We start from the raw sequence: 10643 nt of genomic DNA, 5'->3' as shown, positions 1-10643 counted from the left end.
ATCCGGATCACCACCAAAATGTAATCAATTCTAAGTTACCCCATTTCTGACCTATCCTAAAAATTTCATTAATTAATTAATTTAATTAATTGATCCGGATCACCACCAAAATGTCATCAATTCTAAGTTAGGCGATTTCTGACCTATCCTGAAAATTTTATGACAATCCGCCCATAACTTTTTCAGTTAGGCTGTACACGCACAGACCAACAAACATACACCGGTGAAAACATAACCTCCTGCCAACCCCTTGGCGGAGGTAAAAATATATATGAGTTGGGACCTAAACTTTTAGCCATAAGTTGTTCATAGTATGAACTAAAAAATGGTATCTAGAATTTTGTTTAAATGCTTTACTTTAGGAAATAAGATGCACGAAAATTTGTTATGATTTTTAAAACACAATTTCATAAACAAAGAGCCATAACTTTTAAAATAATATTTCATAAAAATTCCAGGGACCGTTTTTTCTTTTAATATGTTAGCATTAACACGAAACAAAAATTTTGGAATCGGAGTTGTAAGCTTCGATAAATAGCTTTTGAAAATCAGCAACTACAGCATTTCTAACAACGGAGATATTAGCACTTTTCTATATTTTGCAATGATTGAATGGCTGTGTTTAGAATTGACCAAGGTAAGTAGAATTGCTACTGTTAGTACTTACTGCGACTTATCTGTGACCGTTTAACACCAACAAACTTAAAAAACAGTCTTGCTGTTATGAATAGAAAAAAATAACTGATCTGTTTCAATCTCCCATTCATCGCCCTCTGTTATCGTCTCTATGTACACAAATGCCCGTAGCAATAGCGGAACAAAACAGCTGTAACAGCATTGCCGATTCGCATGCTGGGGTGGCACGTAGTATATTTTGGGATAGCACGCGTTCATGACATCACTATTTAAAGGGCGTTCCAGGGTTTGCATATGCCAGGTAAGCGTATGCGGGGATTTTGAACAGTTTGGGAGGCTACATACATAACGTCTACGTATACATAGCTGCTCATGGGCGCCATCTATCAAATAAAATGAGTATTGAAATTTCTACTTCTACTTCTACGCTATATTGGCCACCATCAACATACTGATGATTATGCCAACGGGAGGCGCTAGTTGAGACTAAAATAAAATTTTCCTTCCCTTGATTTTCTAAAGAAAAAAAAACCAAAAAAGCAAATTTTACTTAAAAAACTGCCCTGATGTCGTTTAGGCAGTAATCAGAGACTTAAAGGAACATAGATTTTCGGCTGTCACCACTTCAGTGGGTAAGGCGTTCCACTCTGTAATAGACCTGGGAAAGAAGGAGCCTTTCCTGTAGTCACATCTGCAGGATGGGATTTGAAAAGAGTGCTCTGACATGTTCCTGGTGCTTCGAGTAGGTGGTATCAGACGGTAGAAGTAGAATTTCGACCAAATACCACCTACCAACACTGAATGTATCCTTAAATAACAGTTATAAGTTGTAACTTTTATTGCTATAAAATTAAGTCAATAATTACTTTCTTTTATTGGTTTCATGAATATGTTTAATAAAGTTTTGGATTAAAGGATTTTTACTCATATGCAGCTGCATAGGGTCATTCTAAAAGCAATGTGTTTCTGTCTATCTGGTCAATTGCTATCATAATCCATGTTGTTAGAGTACTAGATCAATACTAGCTATCGATACAACACAACTTTAACATACCTGCTCTGTTTCAACGTTGGGCGGTGGATTGGCATTTTGGTACTGGTCATACCACTGCCACGCCCCCTGCTGGTCGTATGAGCCATAGTTGTACTGGCCGTAGTACTGGTTGTAGGGCGCATTTTGGTACTGCTGCTGGTCCTGGTAGTTGTAGGGCTGCTGGTAATGGTGCTGCTGATCGTTATAATGATGCTGCTGCTGCGAATGCTGCTGTTGTCTAACGATCACGCATGAAATAACACAACACATTAGGCAAACGTACATGAGAGAGGGGCATGTAATTTGTCCATGTAAATGAGGAACAATTCCATCAGTGCCAGAGCATGGCAGAGGCATTTGGAAATACTACTATCATGCTACTATGTTGCCATTCTTGGGTATAAGTAAATATTCAAGTCTAATATTAGTACCACATAAGGAAATAATCACAGCCATGTTTTAAATATAACAGTATGTAAATCTATATTATAAATAGGAGTTTTGTTGCACAGACATTTCTTCTATAAACGCATCTCAGATTAATGGCTTAATACTAAATACTCAGCTAAATACGCAACACAGCAATGCATCATGGCCACCATGGTTTTTCCACTAAACTCACGCACAGAAAATTTGCTGACGATGATGCCTACCTTTTTGGCGTAGCCAAACTAATTCGAATAGCGCGACGTCCAATGGCCGTGCTATCCTGCATCTCAACCAGTGCTTTCTCCTGATCCGTCTGATTCGTAAACCTCACAAAACCGAATCCTTTGCTCCGACCACCAACGTGGTCGATCACAACTGAAGAAATACGCAAGACACCAATTACCAATATAAAACACACATCACTGTTTGACATAATAAAACACGCGCATAACGGCGCAGAATGAGACAGAGTAAAGCAAACAAGATTCTAGAGGGTTTTGCGCAGCTACATAAGTTCTAGAGGGTATCAAGCAGCAGGCCTTCGCTAATTAATGGAGTACCAACACCCATATTCTTACTGAAACCATCAATTGCACGCGAAAACGCAACATCACTTTGCATAGTCGAAGGTTTTTAGAACCAGCGCCCACGCATCAACATCCGCTAACACCGAGCACGAATCACTCATGGAGTCACGTACCTTTCGCGCTCACGCATGAAGAGTAGCGTCTCGAAAACTCGTTGTACAGTGCCAGGTCATTGACATCTTCTGAGAGCTCACCGACGAAGAGAGAGAAATCCTGTCTATAAACGAGACGGCAAACACACAGATGTCTCCGTTAGAGCTACACGCGGCAGCATAATTGCGGAACAGCTATTTTGCTATTGTGGATATCTGTCATGATGCTACCCTGTGCATAGCCATGTGATTGTAATGTGCACGCGAAAGGTGAAAACGGTATAAACACGCACGCAAACAAAGGCCGTCTTATTAAATAATTACCGGATTTCTTCTAAAACGTTAGTTGCCGAATTATAATTTAAAATGTGGCACCTTGTTCACGTATAAGCGGGAAACTGTGAAACTATATATTAATATACTAACATAAGCATGCACACTTGCATACATGTGCATACGTAAGCACTTACGAGTTTGGCTGATCTCTTCCTCCATGTATTGCTGGGTTCAACTTGAATCTCTTTGCCTGTGAAAAGGAAAGGCAGAATGTTGTGGAGAACCCCCCTATCTAGCATGCTGCCGTACACTGCACTCTACACTCACCAAACACCTCTCCATGACTTCACGGTGTGCCAAGCATGCCTGTGCAGCACTCCACCATTTGCTACCCAACTGTGCTGATCGCTCCTATTCCTAGCATTTGATAGCTTTCTGTCCTAGTCTTAGCTATTGATACCTTTCTGATGTACACCCGATAGCCACAGTGGCCAATATTATTTAATGGAGGCTGCATTTGAGCCCAATACTTACAGGAGAAGAATTTGGTATGGTACGACCACTTAGACCCATCATGCAGTTACGAGCAACATCCTCAGTACCCAGATCAACGAAGCAGTAACCTACAGGTGCACTGCAAAGACAACGCTGAATACGTTATCAAATAATGGCAGAACTTTGTTATCATCATGATAGCAAAATGGTCATAGCAAATAAGCCATCAGTTTAGCTACTATTGAATTCAATGTAGTACATGCACATTAATACCACATGTGTGCAAATTATTTGCTACATGCCCAATTTTGTGTAGATTCACCTGCTCAATTGGAGTCAGTGTGGTGTTTTTTTTATCAACATGCACAAGCTAAATGGAATGATAATGTATGATAAATGTTTTTTTTACAGAACATCGCTAGCCAAATGCGTAATGGTATGGAATTGCATTGAGCCACCCTTAAAAAATTGTTTGTTTCCCCTTTACCTACTCGCCTCTCAGGGTACCGAAGGCCGAAAAATCTTTTTTATTTTGTTTTGACAAGATGTGTGTATGTATATTGTATATTCTGTTTTGTGTATATGTTTTTGCGGAACAAATTTTTTTTTTTTTGGCGAAACGAAATAATTTTTGTTTTGTTTTAATCGGCCAATAAAATGTGTCGAGTAGCGGCGTTTTGGCGAGTCGGTCAGTAAAGGGGAAACAAGCAATATTTTATCTTATAGCCCTGTCACACTAGAGCGTATAGCCTTAATGTATACCAGCGTATGAGATTTTTTGCCAATACGTTAGTGTACGTTGATATAGGTTAGGAGTACGTTAGGAGTACGTTAGGCATAAGTTGTATTCGTTAACAGCACGCTGTGATACGCTGTCGTACGTCGAGGTACGCCGAGACAGAAAAAATGTTTTGGGTTGTTCAAAACTTTCAGCGTATAGACAACGTATAATTCATAAGTTAGGCATACGTTATAGATACGTCGTGAGTACGTTAGACATACGTTGACATACGCTAGAGGCATGGTACGTATTCACACGTCGAGATACGTCGGCTGAGGGTGTAACGTACACCTAGCGTATTGACAACGATTGAGTAACTTACTTCTAACCTATATTGGACGTATTTGCAACGTATCTTGACGTATTCAGACGTATTGTACGTATGCCTGGCAACGGAGTAACGTATTTAACGTGTTTCTACCGTACAGCTAGCGTTCATTTGGCGTACTGTGAGCGTGTTGCGGGCGCGTTGCGGGCGAGTCCCAGATAATTGGATTTGCTTGCAAGAACTCCAGCATACTCTCCTCCTGTTCTACTGTAAGTGAAAAGACAATCTTCGTAGACCTCTCTTCTTTGTCTGGTCATTGGGCTTCCTGGAGTTAGAGGCAACAGAGACGACAGAACCTTTGCGGGACGGAGGAGTGGGTGAGCGAGGTTCTCTGGATCTTGACATGGACTGTGTATGGCCGGTAGGATGAGGGTTAGGCTGGTCAGGTTGGTCTGGTTGGTCAGGTTGGTCACGCTGGTCAGGCTGGTCTGGCTGTTCTGCAGGTGGTGGTGATGGTTTTGGTTGTGCATGGGTTATCTTTGCTCTCCGTCTGCCACTGGAAGGGGCATACAATCGCTTGGGCGGCATGGTAGATGCTTTATTGATTTATGACGAGAGCGGCACCGCCGGCACGGTATTTATCCTGGTACGTCACGTGATCGTTCGTGAACGCCGAGCACGCTGCACATGCGCTACTCATACGCTACCCATACGCTGGCCATTCGTCGAGAACGCCAGGCACTCGTTCACCATACGCTCGGATACGCTCCCATAAGTTATTTATAAGTTAATGATACGCTATACATACGTTGGACATACGTTGTGTATACGTTCAATTCGTTATGTATACGTTATGTATACGACCAATCCACAAAAATCCTGATTTTTTTAGGTGCCTGGGTCGACGTATGCCAGCGTATGATGGCTTTTCCAAAATAATTCATTCACTCGGCATATGTTAAGGCTATACGCTCTAGTGTGACAGGGCCTTTAGGCCTTGGCATGTAGTTCAACCCCAGTGCTCAATTTGATTGGATAGGTACACGTATGCAGTTTAGTCACTTTCCGGATGCAAGTCCATGAATGGGACTCAAGCTTTTGAGAGTACCTTCAGACAAATTCTGGCCATCAAACAGATAACATTGCTGGAACAAACTGGGAAATCCACATTAAGTTCACAGTGTCAAGCTGCAACTACGAAATAGATTGAAAATCACATATTTGATATTGAGACAACAACTCGTATTGTGAACTAGGTGCACACACAGGTTAAAAGTTTCTAATGGTACGACGTTTAATTCATAATAAAAACTGTTGAAAATTACCCAGTGTTTTTGTTTCTGATAATTTTCACATTTTTGGTTTCATAACCCATCGTACGGAATGATTCGGAGATGAAAAACTCGTCCATATATGGCTCCAGCTACAAAAAAATAAAATAATAGTTAAGATAACGAAAAACCATGGCAAATTCACTAGTAACTTAAGTAATATAGATTTCCAGATTTATTATCAGATTTGTTATTTTGATTTTGAATTTTATTTGCACCGAGCTGGGCATAAACGGTAACAACAGAAATGCTTATTACATTTTTTTATTTCAGAAAATACCCTGTTAAAACTTTGTAGATAAGCATAGCCCAGTTACCATGAGAAAGCTAGAGGTTTATTGATTCCTTTCAGCAGCTACATGTTACACCAGCTGTGATGATGTTTGGAAATTTATTCAACTACAAATTTGTTGCATAGGAAATTAAAAGTTTGAAATTGTCTTTCTATATATATATGACCATTTCATGGAGCAACAGATCTGTCCAAATTTAACTGTTTGTTTTCGCTATTTCATACCAGAACTGTCTTCCTTCCTTTCCAGTTAATTGTAAAACACAAACTGTTTCAACTGCAATCCAGCTAAAGAGTCAACATGTCAATTTATTTAATGTTACATACTCCTTCTTCATTACAGTCCCTTGGGCTATGAAGACTATTTGCCATGAGGTTATGACATTATTCAAACTTATTATGAATGTTAAAATTAGTGACAGGTAGGTATACCCATGTAGCCCTATATGCTTGTGCTGCAGGACTCTATGAATAACAGGGCAGGGAAATGGCATTGAATCATTGCTGCAAAGCAGGCTAAGGCCACAATTAAAAAAATATTTGTTTGCCCTCACCCAACCCAGGCTGAAAAGTTCGGGTAGGTAGGTGGTAGGCTTTTTCTGAGGGGGCCTTTTTACAAATTTAGCATGGTGTCTACAGTACATGCTCAGGTGTGCTTGTGTGGCGATACCTTTTATGTTGAATGTTTGTCTTGCTTGGTACATATAATGTATTGCCTACAGATTTATATAATGTACAGTGATACAATTTGTAAAAAAAAAGAATGGATAAGGTCAATAAAATTGTTTGAGTCGGCCCGTTTTTGGCGGGTCGGTCGGGTGAGGGCAAACAAACAATATTTTTATTATCGCCCAACTCATGCCCGCTCACTAGCGCCACCACCACCGCTTAAATCATACATGGCCACCTATGTTCTTGGTTTGATTGCACTCGATAAACGGCCCAACCTGGCCAAATTACAATGAGTTGAGTTTGATGCAAGGGTGGCAGGCTAAATCCATGACAGCTATCTTGCTAGCTAGCTATTATTCCTTTGTTTCATGGGATGCAGCCTAGCCTACCATGTTGCGGACTCAATGCTGTTTCCCAAGAACTGTTGTTTTTAGAGTAGCATCTGTAGGAGCGAAAGGCTAAAGTAACACTAACACTAACAGGCAATACCAATATTATTTAAGTTTGTCTGGAACAGTCAAAGGAAACAATGAGGATTCTAAAGTCCTCCTCATTGTTCTTGTATTTTTCCCGACCACTACAGTACTTACTGGTATAGCTCTAGTACTATAGCCCGCGTACAGATGCTGTAGGGCTATAGAACATTCTATTACGAATGCTAGGGGCCAACTTATTCACGGTTACTCGCGGCTATAAAACGTCTCTGGTAGGCAATTTATGCCTCTTATCCGAAGTGAATATGTCTCAAGTTATATCAGCTACTAAAATTTAACCTCTAACTATCGTTGAAAAGGTCTGCTTGCGGTATTTCTTGTGAACAAACATTCGATTTACGAACTTCAAACGGCCATTTTTGGTGGCGCTGCAGCAGCGCCAGTTAGCGGGTTGTTCCCTAGCATTCGTAATAGAATGTTCTATAGCCCTGCGGCAACTGTAAGCAGGCTATAGTACTCGAGCTATTATTGGTATTGCTCACACAATAGCAAGTGTCTAGTGTAGTAGAGCTAGCATGTCTTAGAAGACTCGTACACCGTTATTTTCACATAGGATTGGGCCTCCATAATGAGGCCTTTGTCAAAATAGGCTATACACTGAAACATCTTATACAATCATTCACGTTTATCATGTGTATGACAAAAATAAGGGTTATTATTACAGTTAAGGTTATGTTTAGGAATAGGCATATGTACTGTACTTCACAAAATCGCTTGGTTTACCCACTACAGTTACAGGTAGTGTTGTCAATCAGTTGTAATTTCGGAATCGATCATCGGTTGGACCCAAGTAACCGATGATCGGTTACACAATCGGTTACTCGGGGTGTTGAATGCCTGCGTGTGCGTAACGTCGTGTGCATGTACGTGTGTGCATGTATGTGCTTGTTTAGCCCTGTTTACTGTTTGTTTTGCACTGTTTACTACTGTGTGTATAATACATGGATGTTAATAAAGGATAACTTGTATAGTAGCGATGATATATCTCTGATTCTCATCACTTTTCCAAGTTTTCTTGTTCAAGTTTGACATTTATTTCGATTTTTTGTTTTTGTTTTTTGTTTTCGATGGAATTGATTATGGATTTTGATAACCAAGCGCTTGGTACGAGCCACTGTTCAACCGATGATCGAGTATAATCGATGATCGTGACATCACTAGTTACAGGTGAGGGGTAATAACGAATCAGGGAACAATTTCCAGCCAAAAATTTGCATAGCAAATGTGCTATACAAAATAAATTTTGTATAGCAATTGGATAAATTTGCATAGCATTTTTTTTCAGACAATCACAGTGCAAATTTACACCGCAGTGCATGCTTGGCGTGTTATCGTGTCTTCCAAGTTTTCTTGTTCAAGTTTGACATTTATTTCGATTTTTGGTTTTTGTTTTTTGTTTTCGATGAAATCGATTATGGATTTTGATAACCAAGCGCTTGGTACGAGCCACTGTTCAACCGATGATCGAGTATAATCGATGATCGTGACATCACTACAGTTACAGGTGAGGAGTAATAGCTAATGTAATGAGTAATAGTTGGGTAATAGCCAGAGATATAGTTTTACTTTTACTTAGACCTAGGCTACTTCTACTTCTATACTGGACAGCCCATAAGGAATAAACGTCCAGGGCTATAGCTAGCCATGGGGTGTGACCTAGCTTGGGTAAAGCCAGGTAGTTAGCCTTTTACCAAATGGCACTGAGGGTGGTCACAGCCAGAGTTTTTTTGCACCCTCAGTGGTTCTTTTACGTCCCCATTGGCCTTAGTAATGCTCATAGTCATAGGGTCTATGTCCCCCAAGGTAATGCCGGAAGGCCCGGAACGTAACCTAAGTACGGTCCGGTATACCGGAGCGTAGCCTGGTCACTATTTGATATGGTTAGGGTTAGGGTTAGGGTTAGGGTTAGGTTTAGGGTTAGGGTTAGGGAGTAGGCGTAGGCGACTCCCTAGACTCGTTAGTGGAGTAGGCAAGGTACGGTCCGGCATATTAGATAGTACCAGGGTACGTTCCGGTATACCGGACCGTACCCAAGGTACGTTCCGGCAGTACCCTGGGGACCCTCTCAGCCTTAGTAATACTACTAGTACTAATAGTAATACTAATAGTAATACTAATAGTATTACTGGAGACGGGACCGCCATTTTACTTGGTCATCCGAGCCACGGGAGATTCAGTCTCCAATGTTGAGAGCCAGTTTTTACACCTTGAGAAAATTCACTGCCCCGGCCGGGGTTTGAATTCACACTCACAGCCTTCAGTGAACAGTAAATATGAGTATACGTGGCCTAACCACTGGGCCACGAAGGCTCTCTTACTTTACTCTTTACTTTAGTTTATGTTACATAGACAATGTAACAGCATTTACACATTCACGTTCTAAGTTATTCAGCCGTTCTACTTCTAGTACTAGTAGAGACTACATCTTAAGATATGTGAGTAAACTTACATCGCCCATCCATAAGGATCCGAGGCCACTAGGCCTACTAATAGACATTTTTCTTTAAAATGTTCCTGAATCCTGTATAGTTCCTAATTAGTAATTACTAAGAAGAATTTCTCCGCTATTTTGTTCAGAAATCCAACTGGCAACACCAGAGGGCTACGCGTAATAGACGGCTACACTGGAAATTTTTCTGCGTTATTTGTAATCGTTTGTCAAGTCCGATTGATGTGGAACCATAGTGTGGAACCCATCTATAAATGCTAAAGCGCTCGCGCATGTCCGTCGGTATCGTATTGTATCGAAAATTTCTTACTATTTGAAATAATAACTCTTGTTTCGCACGAGATAGACATTATCTTTGATTTTATAATTAAATAAACCGAATTTGTATATCTGAAAAAACTTTAAAATTTATATATTTTTAATAAACCACATTTCGTGAATCTATTCTTGCAAGAAGTGCCCATATTCTGATGACGTTTACACATTTACATGTCATCCCCCAAATGAGCACACGCGCTGTAGCAATGGAGTTGATTGTTGGAACATACGAAGAGCTGTTACTTGGATATAGAGTTAATTCGGGTTCAAACGTATGTAATTGATTAACTTGTATATTCAGGTAGTGTTTTACATCTTGCAAACAACCCTCTAATAAACTGCGCCACTTGTTGACCTCAGAGTCAGACGAATGAATCACTGGCAGCAAGAACAAGCCCGCACGTACAACACACACGCGGCCATTGACTATATAATACAACGCGTATTTATAGGCGCGTTCACACGGACGTTTTTGGCCCGAGCCTAATCA

The 10643-nt window shown here is 40.5% G+C and overlaps 2 protein-coding genes across 3 annotated transcripts in view; one reads left to right on the top strand and one right to left on the bottom strand.

Annotated features, from left to right (window-relative positions):
- LOC106815599 (tRNA selenocysteine 1-associated protein 1-like) overlaps positions 1–10003 on the bottom strand; it is an 11589-nt gene extending 1586 nt beyond the window's left edge. Inside the window, exons 1-7 of one of the 2 annotated variants that reach the window (XM_014820078.1) lie at positions 9836–10003; positions 5923–6020; positions 3588–3687; positions 3248–3303; positions 2799–2902; positions 2323–2473; positions 1691–1907 (exon numbers count right to left, since the gene is read on the bottom strand). In XM_014820078.1, the coding sequence (XP_014675564.1) occupies positions 1691–1907; positions 2323–2473; positions 2799–2902; positions 3248–3303; positions 3588–3687; positions 5923–6020; positions 9836–9883 (774 nt within the window). In that variant the 5' untranslated portion in view covers positions 9884–10003. The remainder of the gene's footprint in view (positions 1–1690; positions 1908–2322; positions 2474–2798; positions 2903–3247; positions 3304–3587; positions 3688–5922; positions 6021–9835) is intronic. The other variant, XM_014820080.1, reaches the window with a different exon arrangement.
- A 319-nt stretch (positions 10004–10322) lies between these two features.
- Positions 10323–10643, top strand: part of LOC106815602 (p21-activated protein kinase-interacting protein 1-like) — a 4990-nt gene continuing 4669 nt past the window's right edge. Inside the window, exon 1 of the mRNA XM_014820084.1 lies at positions 10323–10425. Coding sequence (XP_014675570.1) covers positions 10339–10425 — 87 coding nt within the window. The 5' untranslated portion in view covers positions 10323–10338. The remainder of the gene's footprint in view (positions 10426–10643) is intronic.

This window comes from Priapulus caudatus, unplaced genomic scaffold (genome assembly GCF_000485595.1).
Source record: "Priapulus caudatus unplaced genomic scaffold, Priapulus_caudatus-5.0.1 Scaffold1155, whole genome shotgun sequence".
NCBI classification, from domain to species: domain Eukaryota; kingdom Metazoa; phylum Priapulida; class Priapulimorpha; order Priapulimorphida; family Priapulidae; genus Priapulus; species Priapulus caudatus.
The sequence above is the reverse complement of the archived record's forward strand: the minus strand, read 5'-3'. Positions and strand labels throughout refer to the sequence as shown.